General features: G+C 48.2%; 1 protein-coding gene across 3 annotated transcripts in view; it reads left to right on the forward strand.

Annotated features, from left to right (window-relative positions):
• srgap3 (SLIT-ROBO Rho GTPase activating protein 3) overlaps nt 1-21,674 on the forward strand; it is a 254,657-nt gene that overhangs the window by 224,268 nt on the left and 8,715 nt on the right. For all 3 annotated transcript variants that reach the window (XM_067998977.1, XM_067998976.1, XM_067998978.1), the window contains exons 13-20: nt 4,966-5,026; nt 6,155-6,232; nt 9,679-9,813; nt 13,614-13,719; nt 13,901-14,128; nt 15,258-15,337; nt 19,496-19,676; nt 21,337-21,486. In XM_067998977.1, coding sequence (XP_067855078.1) covers nt 4,966-5,026; nt 6,155-6,232; nt 9,679-9,813; nt 13,614-13,719; nt 13,901-14,128; nt 15,258-15,337; nt 19,496-19,676; nt 21,337-21,486 — 1,019 coding nt within the window. The remainder of the gene's footprint in view (nt 1-4,965; nt 5,027-6,154; nt 6,233-9,678; nt 9,814-13,613; nt 13,720-13,900; nt 14,129-15,257; nt 15,338-19,495; nt 19,677-21,336; nt 21,487-21,674) is intronic.

Genomic DNA, 21,674 nt, shown 5'->3' on the forward strand with positions numbered 1-21,674 from the left:
CAGTGGGTTAATAAAATTGGTGATTGCGTGAGTTGGAGCTGGATTATGTGGATTTGGAGTTGTGTACTTGGTGTAGGTGTACACTAGCTGGACTGTGTGAGTTGGGGTTGCGTATTTGGTGTAGGGGTACACTGGCTGGACTGTGTGAGTTGGGGTTGCGTACTTGGTGTAGGTGTACACTAGCTGGACTGTGTGAGTTGGGGTTGCGTACTTGGTGTAGGTGTACACTAGCTGGACTGTGTGAGTTGGGGTTGCGTGCTTGGTGTAGGTGTACACTAGCTGGACTGTGTGAGTTGGGGTTGCGTATTTGGTGTAGGGGTACACTGGCTGGACTGTGTGAGTTGGGGTTGCGTACTTGGTGTAGGTGTACACTAGCTGGACTGTGTGAGTTGGGGTTGCGTACTTGGTGTAGGTGTACACTAGCTGGACTGTGTGAGTTGGGGTTGCGTGCTTGGTGTAGGTGTACACTAGCTGGACTGTGTGAGTTGGGGTTGCGTACTTGGTGTAGGTGTACACTAGCTGGACTGTGTGAGTTGGGGTTGCGTACTTGGTGTAGGTGTACACTAGCTGGACTGTGTGAGTTGGGGTTGCGTGCTTGGTGTAGGTGTACACTAGCTGGACTGTGTGAGTTGGGGTTGCGTGCTTGGTGTAGGTGTACACTAGCTGGACTGTGTGAGTTGGGGTTGCGTGCTTGGTGTAGGTGTACACTAGCTGGACTGTGTGAGTTGGGGTTGCGTATTTGGTGTAGGGGTACACTGGCTGGACTGAGAGTTGGGGTTGCGTGCTTGGTGTAGGTGTACACTAGCTGGACTGTGTGAGTTGGGGTTGCGTGCTTGGTGTAGGTGTACACTAGCTGGACTGTGTGAGTTGGGGTTGCGTATTTGGTGTAGGGGTACACTGGCTGGACTGTGTGAGTTGGGGTTGCGTACTTGGTGTAGGTGTACACTGGCTGGACTGTGTGAGTTGGGGTTGCGTGCTTGGTGTAGGTGTACACTAGCTGGACTGTGTGAGTTGGGGTTGCGTACTTGGTGTAGGGGTACACTAGCTGGACTGTGTGAGTTGGAGTTGCGTACTTGGTGTAGGTGTACGCTAGCTGGACTGTGTGAGTTGGGGTTGCGTACTTGGTGTAGGGGTACACTAGCTGGACTGTGTGAGTTGGAGTTGCGTACTTGGTGTCGGTGTACGCTAGCTGGACAGTGTGAGTTGGAGTTGCGTACTTGGTGTCGGTGTACGCTAGCTGGACTGTGTGAGTTGGGGTTGTGTACTTGGTGTAGGTGTACGCTAGCTGGACTGTGTGAGTTGGGGTTGTGTACTTGGTGTAGGTGTACGCTAGCTGGACTATGTGAGTTGGGGTTGCGTACTTGGTGTAGGTGTACACTAGCTAGACTGAGAGTTGGGGTTGTGTACTTGGTGTAGGTGTACACTAGCTGGACTGAGAGTTGGGGTTGCGTATTTGGTGTAGGTGTACACTAGCTAGACTGAGAGTTGGGGTTGTGTACTTGGTGTAGGTGTACACTAGCTAGACTGAGAGTTGGAGTTGCGTATTTGGTGTAGGTGTACACTAGCTAGACTGAGAGTTGGGGTTGTGTACTTGGTGTAGGTGTACACTAGCTAGACTGAGAGTTGGAGTTGCGTACTTGGTGTAGGTGTACGCTAGCTGGACTGTGTGAGTTGGGGTTGCGTATTTGGTGTAGGTGTACACTAGCTAGACTGAGAGTTGGGGTTGTGTACTTGGTGTAGGTGTACACTAGCTAGACTGAGAGTTGGAGTTGCGTATTTGGTGTAGGTGTACACTAGCTAGACTGAGAGTTGGGGTTGTGTACTTGGTGTAGGTGTACACTAGCTAGACTGAGAGTTGGAGTTGCGTACTTGGTGTAGGTGTACGCTAGCTGGACTGTGTGAGTTGGGGTTGCGTACTTGGTGTAGGGGTACACTAGCTGGACTGTGTGAGTTGGGGTTGCGTACTTGGTGTAGGTGTACGCTAGCTAGACTGAGAGTTGGGGTTGTGTACTTGGTGTAGGTGTACACTAGCTGGACTATGTGAGTTGGGGTTGCGTACTTGGTGTAGGTGTACACTAGCTGGACTATGTGAGTTGGGGTTGCGTACTTGGTGTAGGTGTACACTAGCTAGACTGAGAGTTGGGGTTGCGTACTTGGTGTAGGTGTACATTGGTTGGACTGCATGTTGTTCTTGTTTGTTTTCCTTCCTCTGTTTCTCATTTTTTCAGCACCTTAATCTTGTTCCTCAATTTGTAAATAGTGTATGAAATTGAAGAGTTGATGTCAAGAGACTATCAGAGTCCATCAAGAATTCGAATTGACAGACACCTCCCGTTTCTGGGACTGATTGACTCACTGTGTTGTATTGATGGATGGGTGTGTGAGTTATGGGTAGGGGACATTTCCTGAGAGAACTGGGCACCGACTCCACTGTAAGGCGTCTGAATATTTAAATGTGAGGCTTCTGGATTTGCTCCAACCTTTGACCTCCTTCCCAGAATACTTCATTGTAGAATGGCATAAGGATGCCATTGCGAAGGGGAGAAATTATCTTGCAAGACTTTATTGAAAGGTCACAGAACCTCTGTAAGGAACGAACCCCTTCCTAACTCAGAGACACTGAGGGCAGCCCGGCTGAGATCAGCTAACACAGCACAGACCTGGAATAAAACCTGGGACCCTTCCAATTCTATAACTCAGTAGCATAACAAGGGCTGACTTCTTCAACTGGACCATCTTTTTTTTAAATTCATTTTCGGGGTGTCGCTGCTAATGCCAGCATTTATTACCCAACCCTAGTTGCCCTGAGTAGTGGCTGATACAACAGAGTGATCACTTCAGGAGACAGTTCAGAGTCAACCACATTGATGTGGAACTGGAGTCACACATAGGCCAGACCGGGTAAAGACGGCAGGTTTCCTTTCCTAAAGGACATAAGTGAACTAGTTCCGTTTTTACAACAAACAGACAGCTTCATGGTCACTTTTTCAAACTAGTGTCAGATTTTCTTTTAAAACTGAATTCAATTTATCATACTGCCATGGTGGGATTTGAACTCACATTCTACTAGATTATTAGTCTAGGTCACTGGATTACTGGTCTAGTAACATAACCCCTACACCACTGCACCATGCAGAGTGAACTGCAACTATTTCAAAGTCCTGCTGTGATGGAGTGGGTTGGCGGTGATCCTGGGCTCTGCTCCTGCCATACGACTGCTTGGTATGACTGGCCTGCTTCTGTAGTCTATTGTCAGCTGTCCAGTGCTTTGGAAGCGAGATGGACATCCAGTGACCCTACTGGATTAAGTCCAGCCAGTTACTCTCTCCAACTTTCTTCTTCTCCATTTTGTTCCCTTCACTCACCCTCTCCTAGAGGTAAAACCTTATACTGGGGTCACGGTTCCACAAGCACAGGTAGTCCTCTGGTTGCTTATCCATTCTTTATGTTGGATTGTGAGTGTTGCCACTCTGTTTGACTGTTTGGGGGGGGGGGGGGATCAAAACTATGTCCCCCCCCACCCAAACAGGGATCAATCAGGAACGGGACCCCAACATTTCCCCCCTCCTCCCATTCCTAGCCCCAGCAACACTGGTGCCAGTTATAACCCCCTAACCGCTACCCCAGCTGAGATAACTCAGCATAGAGTGGGAATCAAACTTTGCCCTGGGTCATTCAGTGACTCCCAGTGAGGTGGAAAGGGCAGGAACCAGTACAGCGAAAAGCAAATAAGAGCAGCTGCCTCCTAGACCTTCAATCTGACTGAACCAGCGCTATTTAAATTTAAATTAAAATGGCACCCGCAACAAAGGGTGGGGTGGGATACTTGTAGAAACGGAGGAAGAGGCACTGGAGATGGAGGAGGGGGGTGAATATCTGTGATCATTTGCCAGTGGCAAGCATCCTTCAACTGCCTGATCTATTCTAAACTCTAGGCCGGCATTATTGCACAAGAATGCCGTTACCAATGGCAACAGAGGGGAACTGTTAGAAACGAGTACATCCAGTAAAATCAGAGCATCTAGAACAGCAGGAGGCTGAGAGGAGACTCAGTAGTGAGCTGACATTACCAGAAGCAGCATTCATTGGGTGGGTTATAAAGAACCGACCCAAGTATCTAAAGAAATCCTGTGACGTGCCCACCCCTTCAGCCCCCACCCCCCCTCTCCCCCCCCACACACAACACACCAATAAAATGCTTGTCAGCTTCTTGCTGCAGCATGGAAACATGAAAGGTTTAAGTGGATTTAATTAAACTGATTCATCGTCTGCCTGTTTTTGCTGCGATATCTCCCTTGCTCAAACGTCCGGGGGCTAATTAACATTCATTTGAACTTGTGTTTTGCATATTTTCCTAATTAGTATGCAAATTATGACAGGGATTCAAAGTCTTTTTTTTTGATTAATCTAAACATACCTTTCTCCAAACAAAAAACAAAGTTTTCCATTTTTTGCCAGAAATTTCAGCAGATTTGCCAGCGAGTCTTCATGAGGATGCAGTTCCATGGCTCTGACAGCCCTCCAGGGCCTCGGGCAAGCGGACATAACTTATCTGTGGGCCTGTGATCTCCCAGTAGACACACACACACGTTTGCAGCAGGAGTCACTCTAACCCGCGCTGTACCTGGTCTGAGAGTGTTTGATGGGACAGTGTAGAGGGATCTGTGAAGGAGGGGTGAGTGAGGTGTGGGGGAGCAGTTGCTATGACTACACATTTCTGAATCCATCACAAAATATGCGTGACTGAACGCTGCAGCTTTTGCATTGTTGTTCTTGGTTTAATTTTTATTGCAATGATTTGCCCAAGAGATGATCTAAGGTTCGCATAACGAGAGGAAGCCTTTCTCCCTGAGGGCCCAGCGCGCCTCTGATCTGTGCTGTGCCTTCACCTCTTGGTTCTGTCTGTGGCTGTCTGGGTTCTTGCTGTGCACGATCCTATTTCCTGACAACTTCTGTCTTTTTAAGGATTCTGGACAACCTATCCCGCTTGTGGTGGAGAGCTGTATTCGATTCATCAATCTCTACGGTAATTCATATTAAAACTGTTTCTCCCCCTCTATCCTGAATGTGCTTATTCCTGTTGGAGTCTCATTCCATGGTTCCGCTCCAGTATCTCACCCAAGTATCTATTCATCATGTGTGAGGCCAGCCAGTGAGCATCAGCAGGCAATTAATCATGAACCCTGGTTACCTGGGACCTAACAACAGCTCACATTTGGTTCAGGGTTACCTGGGACCTAACAACAACTCACATGTGTTTCAGGGTTACCTGGGACCTAACAACAACTCACATGTGGTCCAGGATTACCTGAGGCCTAACAATGGCTCGCATGTGATTCAGGATTACCTGGGACCTAACAACAACTCACATGTGGTCCAGGATTACCTGGGGCCTAACAATGGCTCGCATGTGATTCAGGATTACCTGGGACCTAACAACAACTCACATGTGGTCCAGGATTACCTGGGGCCTAACAATGGCTCGCATGTGGTCCAGGGTTACCTGGGACCTAACAACAACTCACATGTGGTCCAGGATTATCTGGGGCCTAACAATGGCTCGCATGTGGTCCAGGGTTACCTGGGACCTAATAACAGTGTCCTTGTGGTTCAGGGTTACCTGGACTCACCCAATCTCCTCACACAAGCATATTTTCCAGCAGAGGTCACTGGATGTTGATCAGGAGCAGGAACCCTGGCTGTCCAGGGGCACTAAGGCAATTGGTAGCATCCCAATTGCTGCCCCGGTTGAGATTGGCTAAGTCAACATAGACCAGGGATGGAATTTGGTGCAGTAAATGGTTGGTCCCTAAAGTTCACCAGAAATCATGGTGACATTGAGCTTGCCCCAAATTGGGTTCAGAAATAAGGAACGTCCATTTCAAATAAGTACAGATTGATGACACAGTAACTCTTCTCTGGTTATTAATAAAATGATGGAGTTACTGAAACAAGAAAGATTTTGTGTTATGCCATAAAAGTGTTGCTGTACACAGTTGATCAGATTAATTTAATACAACATTACGTTGGGCTGATTGGGCCTAGCACCGGCTCATCACAGGCTTCATTGTGCTTACATCCTAATATATAGCTTGTCACCTCACCTTCGGATTTCGTAGTTAATAATTTGTTAAAATGTCTGTTGTATTTTTAGGGTTACAACAACAGGGTATTTTCCGTGTTCCTGGCTCTCAGAGTGAAGTCAATGACATCAAGAACGCCTTTGAGCGAGGTTAGTTTGATGGAGGACCAACGTGCTGTTGCCATTCATGTCGTTAAAGCTTTACTGCATCGGAGATCGAGATACACTGCTGGTTCTGTGTGTTTAGCACTTAAGTAAATATACGTTAAGAATATGATATGACTTTGCTAATGACATTTATTCGAATGATTCAAGGCTGTACAGAGTCTCACTACAACTCTTGTAGCCACAGTATTTATATGGCTGGTCCAGTTAAGTTTCTGGTCAATGGTGACCCCCAGGATGTTGATGGTGGGGGATTCGGCGATGGTAATGCCGTTGAATGTCAAGGGGAGGTGGTTAGACTCTCTCTTGTTGGAGATGGTCATTGCCTGGCACTTGTCTGGCACGAATGTTACTTGCCACTTATCAGCCTAAGCCTCGATGTTGCCCAGGTCTTGCTGCATGCGGGCACGGACTGCTTCATTATCTGGGGGGTTGCGAATGGAACTGAACGCCGTGCAATCATCAGCGAACATCCCCATTTCTGACCTTATGGAGGGAAGGTCATTGATGAAGCAGATGAAGATGGTTGGGCCTAGGACACTGCCCTGAGGAACACCTGCAGCAATGTCCTGGGGCTGAGATGATTGGCCTCCAACAACCACTACCATCTTCCTCTGTGCTAGGTATGACTCCAGCCACTGGAGAGTTTTCCCCCTGATTCTCATTGACTTCAATTTGGGTGGGGATATCAAGAGGAGGCCGAGATGGATCATCCACTCGGCACTTCTGGCTGAAGATGGTTGCAAACACTTCAGCCTTGTCTTTTGCACTCACGTGCTGGACTCTGCCATCATTGAGGATGGGGATGTTCACGGAGCCTCCTCTTCCCGTTAGTTGTTTAATTGTCCACCACCATTCTCCAGACATGCTCTTCTACACTCCTCATTGAACCAGGGTTGATCCCCTGGCTTGTAGGTAATGGTAGAGTGAGGAATATGCCGGGCCATGAGGTTACAGATTGTGCTGGAATACAATTCTGCTGCTGCTGATGACCCACAGCGCCTCATGGATGCCCAGTTTTGAGCTGTGAGATCTGTTCTAAATCTATCCCATTCAGCACGGTGATAGTGCCACTCAACATGTTGGATGGTGTCCTCAGTGCGAAGACGGGATTTCATTTCCACGAGGAGTGTGCAGTGGTCACTTCTATCAATACAGTCATGGACAGATGCATCTGCGACAGGTAGATTGGTGAGGACGAGGTCAAGTAGGTTTTTCACTTGTGCTGGTTCTCTCACCACCTGCTGCAGGCCCAGTCTGGCAGCTGTATCCTTCAGGACTGGGTCAGCTCGGTCAGTAATGGTGCTACAGAGCCAGTCTTGGTGATGGACATTGAAGTCCCGCACCCAGAGTACATTCTGTGCCCTTGCTACCCTCAGTACTTCCTCCAAGTGGTGCTCAACATGGAGGAGGGCTGATTCATTAGCTGAGGGAGGGTGGTAGGTGGTAATCAGCAGGAGGTTTCCTTGCCCATGTTTGACCTGATGCCATGAGATTTTATGGGGTCTGGGATCAATGTTGAGGACTCCCAGGGCCACTCCCTCCTGACTGTATATCACTGTACTGTCACCTCTGGTTGGTCTGTCCTGCCGGTGGGACAGGACATACCCAGGGATGGTGATGGAAGAGTCTGGGACTTTGGCTGAAAGATATGATTCTGTGAGTATGGCTATGTCAGGCTGTTGCTTGACTAGTCTGTGGGACAGCTCTCCCAATTTTGGCACAAGTCCCCAGATGTTAGTGAGGAGGACTTTGCAGGGTCGACTGGGCTTGGTTTGCCTTTGTCGTGTCCGGTGCCTGGTGGTCCGTCCGGTTTTATTCTTATTATGACTTTTTGTAGCGAGATTGTACAACTGAGTGGCTTGCTCGGCCATTTCAGAGGGTGATTAAAAATCAACCACATTGCTGTGGGCCTGGAGTCACATATAAGCCAGACCGGGTAAGGACATTAGTGAACCAGATGGGTTTTTACGACAATCCGGTAGTTTCATGGCCACCATTACTGATACTAGTTTTTTTTATTCCAGATTTTATTTAATTAATTGAATTTAAATTCCCCAGCTGCCATGGCGGTGTTTGAACTTATGACTCTGGATTATTAGTCCAGGCCTCTGGATTACTAGTCCAGTAACATAACCAGTCTGCCTTAATCTTTCTTTCTATCTCAAGCCATGATTTTAACCTAAGTTGCCTGGGCGGAAATTGGATGGGGTTGGGTCGGACGTCCGATTTACACCCCACCCTATTTCATGCTTCACGAACTTCAATGTTCCCGCTGGGTGTGTTAGGCTAAAATTGGGTCTTCAGTTTTTGACTCTGTCTCCGTTTCTCTCTCTCTCCCTCTCCCTCTCTCTCTGACTCTGGGCTGTATTCCGAAATGTAATCAAGATAGAGATGGGAACAGTAGCAGAAGCCCAGCAGTTTAATCAGGCCCCAAAATAATGCAGACACCGCGGGTGTCGGTGATACATTGAGAACTTCTGTTTCACTGAATCTGCAACAGTTTTGCAAGCAAAGCTTCACATACGGTACATTAACCGACATCGAGGGAGATTGCACATCTTAATAGAGTTTTAATGAGTGTTTGATTTTGTTGGTAAATTAGTTTTAGACAAATTGTACAATTATCCACTCACCTGGAATAAAGCCCTTGGGCATTTGAGTGAAAAGAAAAGTGAAATAAGAACTTGCCCTGTTGTAATCTCTGCATTAACCCATAGGTGCTGGCTGGTCCAGGGGACTGCCAGTCTTCCTGGGCCTACTGGTTTTGTTTGTCCTCATCTCACATCCTGTGATATTAAAACAGTAATGAATCTACTCAAACACCAGACATGACTTAATTACTGGAAAATTAACCCTGAACTACTGATCCCAGTCCGCCTTTCCTCTAAACCCAAGATTGACGTCAACACTTCCTGATTTACCTCGTATATTTTTACTCTTTTGATTCCTGCTTACGTCCTGTGCCGTGGGCCTTGGCCTTAGTAAACGCTATAGGGCGGATTTTAACTGGGAGTGGGTTCAGGTGGGTAGGGAAGGCAAGGTGAACATCAAATCCCCGCAACGTCATCAGTTTGAGGCCGGGGCTGATTTAACTCCTGGGCCTCACTTGCATCTCGCCCACTGCACGACTGAAACGGGCAGAAGGAGGGAGCTGGTCGGCCTCTGGCAGGTCAAAATTGCAGGGCCTGGAGGACGCGCGCAGGCACCAAGGTAAGTTGCGTGGGAGGGAGGGGGAATCAGGGCTGTTTTGACAGGGGGGATCCTGGAGTAGCGGAGGCCCAGACTTTTCTTCTGGGGCCTGGAGCAGCACTCATTAATCTTTGATACAAACTCCTCCAGCAGGTTAAACGGTCGAGGCCCGGTGAACAGCGGCCCTTACGGTCTTGCTGAGCCTTATGTTAATATGAATCCTTTCCTTTTCAAACCAGGCGAGGACCCTCTTGCAGACGATCACAACGAGCATGATATCAATTCGGTAGCCGGGGTCCTGAAGTTGTATTTCCGAGGCCTGGAAAACCCACTCTTCCCCAAGGAGAGGTTCCTGGATTTAATCTGTTCCATCAGTAAGTACAGGCCGTCAGTGTCAAATGCAGAATGTGGGCTCGGCGCTAACGAAGACTATAAACCCTACCCCGAGACTACTTAACATCAGTGAACCCAGCACAAACCAGAGTGGAAGCTCAACGCCATAATGGGGCATGTACAATCCAGTTTTTAGTGAGCAAAGAGCTGCCTGGAACTGGCAACAAATCCAGGAGTCCTCACACAGAGAAGTCACAGATTTAAGATAATTGGCAAAAGAACCATTGGGGAGCTGAGGAGAATTGATTTTACGCAGTGAGTTGTTCTGATCTGGAATGCACTGCTGAAAGGGCGGTGGAAGCAGATTCAATAGTAACTTTCAAAAGGGAATTGGATAAATACTTGAAAAGGAAAAATTTGCAGGGCTATGGGGAAAGAGCAGGGGAGTGGGACTGATTGGATAGCTCTTTCAAAGAGTCGGCACAGGCATGATGGGCCGAATGGCATCCTTCTGTGCTGTAAGATTCTATGATTCCATCTGACTGATCAGCATCTGGGAGAGAAAGACGGGTAATGTTTCAGTGCAGTTCCTCATCAGAACTGCAGCTAGCAAGCTGAAGAGGTCCCTTTAAGCAGTAGTGTCCCACCTGTGGCCAAAGGACTACATGTAGCCCCAAGCCCTGGCAATCTAGCTCAATCTGTGCTTATATCTCTCATCCGCTGGCTTCTCCTGTTTGGATTCTGTGGGCCTGGAGGTTTGATGAGGGCCTGGAGGTTTGATGAGGGCCCTGGGTGTTTCTGTTGCCCCAGTGGTGGATGAATCCTACAATCAGAGAATCTTACAGCACAGAAGGAGCCCATTCGGCCCATCGTGCCTCTGCTGGCTCTTTGAAAGAGCTAGCCAATTAGTCCCATTCCCCCTGCTCTTTCCCCATAACTCTTCAAATTTTTCCTTTTCAAGTATTTATTTAATTCCCTTTTGAAATCCTGAATCAGAATTCCAAGATCTCAGCAATGTGAGATATCAGGGAATTAACGAGAACATGGCTTTAAACTTTATGGGGTAGATTTGGACTTTTGGGCGGTGGCAAAGTGAACCCCCTGAGTTTGAGGCTCTGGCCTCCTGTATATTGGTCAAACTGATGTCCCGACGGAGCTCACCAGAGTCAGCACAGGAAATCGGGCTGGAGCTGCCACCAGGAAGATAAGTCACGGGGTGTGTGGGGGGGGGGGGGAAGGGGGAGAATTACGATCACAGAGAATGGTGTTCCAGGGCTGCAGCGGCCCAGAGCATTTTTGTGGGCCCTGGAGGAGCGGGAAATTCAAGACTTAACTTTGCTGGGCCTTTTCTCTTCCATCGCCCGTGGAACTGATTGAAGCCTGCACAGCGCAGGCCCCCACCAGTTCCTACCTAAAATGGCAATCGGGGTTCTATTTACCTCAAGACCCCAATTACCATATTAAAAGGGGCCCATCACCTAAAACAGGCAGGCACTTTGGACACCCGGCAGTAGGCACCTTTTAAAATGGAGCCAGCCGCATCGCTGGTGTTAACGAGGCAGTACGGCTACTGATGCCATTTTGAGGCTGTTATCACCCCGTGAACACCAGGCGAAGGCAGTGAAAATCGACCCCAATACGTGACCCTGAGGTTATGTGGTACACCTCATCTTTGGCAATCCCCAGCACCCGATTACGGTGCCCTCCATGAAGCTCTGCAGGCCGACGGGATGTTTTCCAAAATGGCTGCCCCCCCCCCTTCCCCCGCCTGTATACTCTGGGACCTCACCATGACCCCCAATTTCACCAAGTTCGTCCTCATTGACAGTATGTTATAGGAAGCCCCCGGCAGGAATCTAAACTGACCCATTGTCCAAAGCTGCTTCATGGTCACCTCTCTACACTGTCCCACAGACCTTGCCATGCTGCGCTCTTCCTCACCTGCCTTCCCTGTCCAATGTTATCAATTCCCTCTCCACCCCTCACACCTGCCCCACCATCTCCCCACAGTTTCTCTTTCTCGGTTGCTGACTCTCTGCCTCCTCCTCAGTGGGGGAGAGAGGGCAGCCGGGGTCAAGGGAACCGTTCCCCAGCGAGAGTCAATGAGCAGCGAGCCATGCCCCAGAGAGAGAGAAAAAAAACATCCCTGAACCTTCTTTCAACAAAGGAACATCGAGCGTCTTATTAACAGTTAACAGAAGGGGGCTGCGATTCAGAGGCTATTGTACGACAGCCATGAGGGAGGGACTTCAAAGAATGGGAGAGACCATTAAGCAGGAGATGTAACGTTGGGCAATCAGTATGCAGAGAGCATATGTATCCTCAAGTTTTAAGTCCTGTGTGCTTGGGTCTGATTGTCCATGCGCGGCCCAGGCACAATGAGGCCATTGTATGCTTTGAACAGATTCAGGTTTTGAACAGATTGCATTGCTGAGGCACTGCTAGAGTATGCATGAGGCACAGGCTTCAAATTCAAGTATATAGAATTATATAGAATTTACAGCACAGAAACATGCCATTCTGCCCAACAGGTCCATGCCAGTGTTTATGCTCCACAGGAGCCTCCTCCCAACTTACTTCATCTCACCCTATTCTATCCTATTCCTTTCTCCCTCATGTGTTTATCTAGCTTCCCCTTAAAGCGTATTCTGTGCTATTCGCCTCAACCACGCCCTGTGACTCAGAGGCGAGAGTACAAGCACTGAGCCAAGGCTTTACCGTAACGGTTCACTTCTTGAACGTCAGCCCCTTCTCAGTAACCAACTCCAGATAGTCAGTCAGTGTGCCTGTGAGCACTGCTCCGCCGTGGGGTTCAAAAAACCTTTTGCTTCCCTGCATCTGGCGCACAATTTGATTCCCTGTCAGTGGAGAGAGGGAGTTCGCGACTTCCAGGATCAGTTTGATGACTCATTTTGAAAATATTTTTAAGAAAGAAAGATCTTGCATTTCTATAGCACCTTTCACATCCTCAGGACATCCCAAACTGCTTCACAGCCAATTAAGTACTTTTGCTGTGTAGTCACTCTTGTAATGTAAGAAACATGGCAGCCAATTTGCGCACAGCAAGGTCCAACATCAGCAATGAGATAAATGATCAAATCTTCTGTTTTAGATGTTGATTGAGGGATAAATATTGGCCAGGACACTGGGGAGAACTCACCTGCTCTTCTTCAAATGGTGCCATGGGATCTTTTACATCCACCTGAGAGGCCAGACGGGGCCTTGGTTTAACGTCTCATCCGAAAGACGGCACCTCCGACAGTGCAGAGAGTTAGGAGCTTCTTAAGACTCTGACGACCCTAAGGTGGCATTGGGTTACGTTACAGGTCGTGCTGCCACCTCTGTACCCCTCATGCCAGAAAGCCCCTCATTTGCCCATCCCACCCCCTGCTTCAGCACATTAACCCAAAAGGCCCCAGAAAGAGGGGGGAGTGTCAAGTGTGGTGCACGTCTGTGAAACTACCTCAAAATAACTAATTACCTGATAGGAAACACTAAAGTCGGAGGAAATATCTTGGGCCCAATGGTGGCTCATGTAAGGGTTATTGCCAGCTAGGTAAAGAGATGGGGGTAGTTTTGACTTTGGACGATTGTGTAAAACGTGTGGTATGGGCTCGAGTGCCCGTTAAACACCTCTCCCCATTTTTAATTTCCATTGACTTGAATAGAAACGAAATTCAGCCGATATCACACTGTCGCCCAAAATCAAAATTTCCCCCGTGGGGTTAAATATCGGAAACGTGCGTGCGTTTTACATCCGCAGTTCGTGCGCCGTTGCTTTTGAGGACACGGAGACGAGAAGCGCCTAAGGCTCTCCCCTCTTCTCTTGTCCGCCCCACAGAGATCGACAGCGCCGTGGAGAGGACCCACCACATCCAGCAGATCGTAGTCACTCTCTCGCGGACCGTCATCATCGTGATGAGATACCTCTTTGCCTTCCTCAACCAGTAAGTACCTTCCTAGCGCTTCTCAACTTGTCCTGCTCTCTCTCTCTTTGTTCAAAAGGTCCAGGGGACAGATATGGCTAGGTGACAAATATGGCTCGGTGATCGATATGGCTGGCTGATTGATATGGCTGTGTGATGGATAGCACTGTGATGAACTGGCCCTATCTGTGTTGTTTTTCAGTCTGTCCCAGTACAGTGATGAAAACATGATGGACCCCTACAACCTAGCAATCTGTTTTGGCCCCACACTGATGCCTATCCCTGACGGCCAGGATCCCGTCTCCTGCCAGGCTCACGTCAACGAGGTCATCAAAAGCATCATTGTGAACCACGAGGGCATCTTCCCGAGTCATAAAGAACTAGATGGGCCGGTGTACGAGAAGTGCATGACCGGAGGCGAGGAATACTGGTAGGAATTGATCGTTAATAACGCTGCTCGCACACAGCGAGGTGAATGGATGTGTTACTGTGCTGTCATTGACACTCACTGTGTAAACGTTAACCCTCCCTGTGCAGCCGTTGACCCCCACTGTGCAGCCGTTGACCCCCACTGTGCAGCCGTTGACCCCCACTGTGCAACCGTTGACCCAACACTGTGCAACCGTTGACGCTCACTGTCCAGTCATTGGCCCTCACTGTACAGCCGTTAATCCATGATGCGCAACACAATGGAGCTCGATCTGATCCTTACCCAACGTGCACTTTCTGGTAGGGAACACTAGTTAGTCATAAGGAGCTGATTTCCCTATCTCTAGTCCAGGGGCACTGAGTCCAACTGTAGCACGCAGATGGAATCAGCTAACTCAGAACAGATGGCGGAGAGGAGTTTAAACCTGAGACCCTTTGTTCTGCATGTCTCAGTGCTACAGTACATGGTGTGAATGTACCCTATAGTATAGGAAGCTACAAGGGAGAGGTCCTATTCAAACAGAATTACTTAATAGAGCTATTGTCCTCTAGTTTTGAATCATCCTCCTGTAGCGGAAGTGCCTTATCTCCACTGGGTAACTGCCCACAGCAGAGTGACTGTAATCAGGAGCTCAATGTGTGAGGAATGGTAGGTACAGACCCGCGTCCATCACACAACGGGGCAGCACTAGGGTCGCTAACTCTTTTCAGGAGGTGTCAGCACGTGACCTCCCACCTCCAACCGCCCCGCCCCCACGCTCGTGCCATTGGTCGCCTGACACGTCCATCCTAATGACACACCACCATCCCCAGTCAATTGGAAAGCGAACAGACTCTTTGTTATCTGATTGCTTGATTCTTGACTGAGAGTTAAACAACCTTTTCTTCCCCATCTCCGTTTTTTTTAACGTTACCTATGATTTTTCTCTCCCGGGTTGCTCACGTGATTAATCTTTAATTCCTGGAGACTCTGGGACAATCCGGGAACATTAGAAACCCTAGGCAGCTCTCCCGAGAGTGGCCCCGAAGTATGGCATTGGTTGGGACCGTGGCCCTCAGTGAAACATTAATCAGTAGCCCTAGCTCGGTGCAGTGAGGGCTCAGTTAATGGCTTTATTGCTCTGTTGCAGTGACAGCCCCCACAGCGAGCCTGGCGCCATTGACGAAGTGGACCACGACAACGGCACTGAGCCACACACCAGTGACGACGGTAAGTAGCACGGCACTGATCTGTTTCCGCGGTTGGCAATCCAATACACAAGGGGCTAGGGTAGCCTTCATTACCCTGCCTCACAGTGCTGCTAGCTCATACAACTGAGGCGGGGATGCCAAGCGGTCGGTATTGCAGGGTCCGCCTGTTATGCAGCCCGCTCGATAGTCGGTTCTATGGAAGTCATTGGGACTGAACACCGGGTAGGGAGTATATCGGGCGGGGGGTATAACGGTCGGGGGGGGGGGGGTATAACGGGCGGGGAGCATTAAAAGTCAATCACATAGAGTAAGGTTGGGGTTGCATGTGGGGCAGACCAGGTAGGATTGGCAGATTCCCTTCCCTCAAGGGCATCAGAAACATAAAACAGGAGTAGGCCATTCAGCCGCTCGAGCCTGTTCCACTATTCAATTAGATCACGGCTAATCTGTACCTCAACTCTATTTACCCGCCTTTGCTCCATATCCCTTGATACCCTTACCTATCAAAAATCTCAGTCTTGAACATTTTAATTGTCCCCCAGCATCCACAGACTTTTGTGAGAGAGTTCTAGATTTCCACTACCGTTTGTGTGAAAAATTGCTTCCTGATTCCTAAATGGCTGAGCTGTAATTTTAAGATTATGTCCTTTTATTATGTTCTGCATTCCCCCACCAAAGGATATAGGTTCTCTTTATCTACCCTATCAAATCCCTTTATCACATTAATCACCTCGATAGGATCACCCATCAACCTTCTAAACTCAAGGAATGCAAGCCAAGTTTATGCAACCTTGTATCATTCTAGTGAATCTGTGCTGTACCCCCTCCAAGGCCAATATATCTCTCCATCTTTCCTGAGGTACAGTGCCAAAAACTCCAGATGAGGTCTAACCAACTGAAGCATCACTTCCTCACTTTTGTATTCCAGCCCCTTGAAATAAAGGCCAACATTCCATTAGCCTTTTTGATTACTTTTTATACCTGTCTACTGGCTTTTAGTGATTTGTGTACCTGGACACCTAAATCTTTTAGCTCCTTCACAGCTCCTTGTCTATCACCATTAAGAAAATATTCCAATTTGTCTTTCTTGGATCCAAAGTGGATGACCTCACAATTACCCACATTATTGAACCAGTTGGGTTTTTACAACAATCTGGAATTTTTTCATTGTCATTTTCTGGTGCCTAATTACCAGATTTATTGAATTCATTTTCACAACTTGCCCTGGTGAGACATGAACTCATGGCCTCTGGGTTGTTAAAAATACCATAACCACTTCAGTCCCTCTAATACACTGCAGCCAGTGTTACACTTCCTCTAACCCAATTTAGCCAGTGTTATAATCCCTCTGACACACTCCAGCCAGCGTTGCACTCCCTCTAACATGCTCCAGCCAGTGGAGAATAAAGGAATCAAGGTATATGGTGAAAAGGGGAATAGAGGGCTGATGAATATGAAGAGAAGATGAGTGGGTGGGGTTTACAGATATGGTGATGAGATGGGTCGTTGTGGTGAGGGATGTGCTGAGAAGATGGGTAGGTCGAACAGACCAGGTTAGCAGCTAAGCATCATAATCGTGCTTCAGACCTCAAACTACCTGTGAGCAATGCCACAGGAGATCCACTAGTGTGAGTGTAGAGTGTGGAGATCCGTGTGTGAGGCCCCGTCTGGCCTCTCAGGTAAAAGATCCCATGACACTATACGAAGAAGAGCAGGGGAGTTTGCCCCAATATCCTGGTCAATATTTATACCTCGACCAACATCATTAAAACAGATTATCTGGTCATTATCTCATTGCTGTTTGTGCTGTCGCATTTCCTACATTACAACAGTGACTACACAAAAATGTACTTCATTGGCTGTAAAGTGCTTAGGGACGTCCTGAGTTTGTGAAAGGCTCTATAGAAATGCAAGTCTTTCTTTCAGGGTGGCTGGTATGTGGCACCCTCTAGTGAGGGCTCCACGTCACTACACCCTTCAGTGCTCTGAGTTGTTATCTCGGCCATTATAACCTTTACTTCTTAAAGAAATTCTGAAGCACCCATTTATTATAAGGCTAATAGCACGACTTGGAATGCCTTGCTTGTGTTGGATTTTAACCCCTGGCGTTGATTGATTTTTTAAAAATACAATGTTTATTTCAGGTATCTTGGTCTCCCTCATAGAAACAGGAGGAGGCCATTCAGCCCCCCGAGCCTGTTCAGCCATTCAATTAGATCATGGCTGATCTACATCTCAACTCCATTTACACGCCTTTGCTCCATATACCTCGATACCTTTACCGAACAAAAATCTATCATTTTCAGTCTTGAAAATTTCAATTGACCCCCAGCATCCACAGCCTTCGGGGGAGAGAGTTCCAGATTTCCACTACCCTTTGTCTCCCAAAGTGCTTCCTGATTTCACTCCTGATTGGCCTGGCTCTAATTTTAAGATGTGCCCCCTTGTTCTGGATTCCCCCACCAGGGATAATAGTTTCCCTGTATCTACCTTATTGAATATCCTTATCAATTTAAACACCTCGATCAGGACACCCCTTTACCTTCTAAACTCAAGGGAATACAAGCCAAGTTTATGCAACCTGTCCTCATAATTTAGCCCTTTAAGCCCCGATATCATTCTGGTGAATCTGCGCTGCACCTCCTCCAAGGCCAGTATATCTTCCCTGAGGTGCGATGCCAAAAACTGAATGCTTTACTCCAGATGAGGTCTAACCAAGGCTTACAACTGAATCATAACTTCCTCCCCTTTGTATTCCAGCCCCTTGAGATAAAAGCCAACATTCCATTGGTCTTTTTGATTACTTTTTGGCCTCCTCTCTTTTCCTGAAAACACTGATTCATTCTCCAGTGCAGTTCTGTGGGTGGTGGCGGTCCTGCCATACTTAACTATTCAAGTGGGATCATTGGATAGTGATCAGGAGTGGGGACCCTGACCAATTTTCCACTCTGACCCCCATCCATGCCTTCGTTACCTCCAGACTCAACTATTCCAATGCTTTCCTGGCCAGCCTCCCACCTTCCACCTTCCACCCTCCGTAAACTTGAACTCATCCAAAACTCTGCTGCCTGCATCCAAACTCGCACCAAGTCCCACTCATCCATCACTCCCGGTCTGGCAATGCCTCAATTTTAAAATTCTCATCCTTGTTTTCAAATCACTCCATGGCCTTGCCCCTCCCTGTCTCTGTGACCTCCTCCAGCCCTACAATGCTGGCCTCTTGTGCATCCCCAATTTTAATCGCTCCACCATTGGCGGCTGTGCCTTCAGCTGCTTAGGCCTTATTCTCTAAATTCCCTCCGCCCCTCTCTTTCCTGCTTTAAGTTGCTCCTTAAAACCAACCTCTTTGACCAAGCGTTTAGTCACCTGTCCTAAAATCTCCCTATGTGGCTTGGTGTCAAATTTTGTTTGATAACGCTCCTGTGACGCACCTTGGGACGTTTTTACTACGTTAAAGGTGCTATATAAATGCAAGTCGTTGTTGTTGTAAACCCCTCCCCTCCCCCCTTTAGGGGCAGTGAGGCCAATAATGACGACCCTACCCCTGGACTAGTTAACATCAGTGAACTCGACACAGACCAGGGTGGAAGCTCAATGCCATGGAGGACAGTGCATTTACCCAGATGAGCCCTGGGGCACATACGATCCAGTTTTTAATGAGTATAGAGCTGCCCGGAACTGGCAACAAATCCAGGAGTTTCTGTACAGAGGACACAGATTTAAGATAATTGGCAAAAGAACCAGGGAGGAGAGGAGAGGAGGAGAAATTTTTTTACGCAGCGAGTTGTTATGATCTGGAATGCACTGCCTGAAAGGGTGGTGAAAGCAGATTCAATAAAAACTTTCAAAAGGGAATTGGATAAATACTTGTAAAGGAAAAATGTGCAGAGCTTTGGGGAAAGAGCAGGGGAGTGGAATAATTGGATAGCTCTTTCAAAGAGCTGGCACAGGCATGATGGGCCAAATGGTCTCCTTCTGTGCTGTAAGATTCTATGAAGGATGGACAATATCTAAAATGCAAACCTCAGATTGTTCCTCTTGGCATGTCTGTCTTCCATGATCACGACGAGCATGAACTGCAGCCCTGCCCAAAAAAATAAAAGATGCAAGAAAAGTTTCTTGTTGCGCAGCTGAGGTCACTAACTCACCGCACGGCGGGTCTCTAACCCCCCTGCAGAGGTCGAGCAGATCGAAGCCATCGCCAAGTTCGACTACGTTGGCCGGTCGCCCCGGGAGCTGTCGTTCAAGAAAGGAGCCTCTCTGCTGCTGTACCACCGGGCATCGGAGGACTGGTGGGAGGGACGGCACAACGGACTGGACGGCCTGATACCCCATCAGTACATCGTGGTACAGGACATGTGAGTGTTTGTCCGCATAGGGAACTTAGCCTTGGCTTAGAATGGACATCGCTCCGGGTGGGTGTGGCTCATCAAATTAAAGTGGAAGGGGAACTCGCTCTCGAAAGCACTGCTCCCACACTGTTACAATTGCAAAAATAATTTATATTTAAAAGAAACCCCACCGAGTACTGGCTTGTTCACCAGGTGTAGCATTTTCATAAGGGGCTTCTTCCGATCGCCTGCCGTAAATTTGGTAGGGGAGGGAAGATCGGCGGCAATGCCAGAGAAACGGCGAGAGGTTGGTAGAAGCCCAGTGGAAATCCTACCCCTAGCCTCCCACCTCCAGGAACTGGAGTTAAATCCAGCCCAGACATCTGGGTTAATAGCCTGCTGTACCCAGTTGTAAGGGTCCTCGGGGAAGACTGGTCATAATCCAGTCTCGACTGGGCAAGAGTCTACAGCACACGGTTGTCCCTATTTTGGCACAGGTTTGACCAAATTGGCAAACTCACTCAGGGAGGCCACAGGACGGCTGATGTAGAAAATGGAAACTGTCATAAAGGAACAGTAGAAGCGGACTCTCCTTAGGTTGAGGCTGAGATACACTGTTAAGGCACAGTAGAGGGAGCTTTACTCTGTAACTAACCTATGATGGGACAGTATCAAGGAAGCTTTCTTATGCATCTCACCCGCGCTGTACCTAGTGTTTGATGGGGCAATGTAGAGGGAGCTTTACTCTGTATCTAACCCGTGCTGTACCTGCCCTCGTTGAAATGTATAAAATTCCTAGAGGGCTTGATTGGGTAGATGCTGAGAGGCTGTTTCCCCTAGCTGCAGAATCTAGAACTAGGGGTCATAGTCTCAGGATATGGGGCGGTCATTTAGGACCGAGATGAGAAAAAATTTCTTCACTCAGATGGTTGTGAATCTTTGGAATTCTCTACCCCAGAGGGCTGTGGATGCTCAGTTGTTGAGTATATTCAGAATTGAGATCGATAGATTTTTGGACACTAAGGGAATCAAAGGATATGGGGATTGGGCAGGCTCGAGGGGACGTATGGTCTACTCCTGCTCCTTTTTTTTGTTCTTATGGGACAATGGAGGGGGAGCTTTACTCTAACCCGTGCTGTACCTGCCCTGGGAGTGTTTGATGGGACATTGTAGAGGTACAGTCATCCCCCCAACCCCCTCTCTTGGCTGCGGTTTTCTGCCGCATCCTGTGTTACTCTCTGATTAACCTTGCATGACATCAGTCGGGGATCCACTGATCAAGCTCGGCCCTATTCTATGTGAATGCTCGGCCCTGTCTGTCTTTTGGATGAGACGTTAAACCAAAGCCCCCTCTCCCATCTCAGGTGCACATAAAAGATCACATGACACAATTTTGAAGAAGAGCAGGGAAGTCCTTCCCGGTGTCCTGATCAATATTTATCCCTCAACCAACATCACTTAAAACAGATGATCTGGTCCTTATCACATTACTGTTTGTGGGACCTTAACTGTGCACAATTTGGCTGCGGTGTTTCATAAATTACAACAATGGCTACACTTCAAAAATACTTCATTGGCTCTAAAGCGCTTTGGGACGTCCTGAGGTCGTGAAAGACGCTATATAAATGCAAGTCTTTCTTTCTTTCAAGTAGAGCAGTAAATGACCTTTGCCTTCTCTTCTACTCAGGGATGATGCCTTCTCGGACAGCCTGAGCCAAAAAGCAGACAGCGAGGCCAGCAGCGGCCCACTACTGGACGACAAGGCCTCGTCGAAGAATGACCTCCAGTCACCCTCGGATCACTTGCCGGAGTTTTCCTTTGGAGGGATCCTGGGCAGGTACAGGCTTCCTTTCCTGGGGGATAGTGAACGGAGGCGGTCTCTGTTCAATTAAGGATTCTTAAAGGGGCATTGTGGTCTGTCTAATAGAAAGAAAGGACAATGGGAGCGGAAGTGGGGGGGTTCTTGACCTCGACTTCCATGACAAGCAATGATAAATGTGGGACTGTGGCTCCCCTTGATGGCTC

This window comes from Heptranchias perlo, chromosome 17, assembly GCF_035084215.1.
Source record: "Heptranchias perlo isolate sHepPer1 chromosome 17, sHepPer1.hap1, whole genome shotgun sequence".
Classification (NCBI taxonomy): Eukaryota; Metazoa; Chordata; class Chondrichthyes; order Hexanchiformes; family Hexanchidae; genus Heptranchias; species Heptranchias perlo.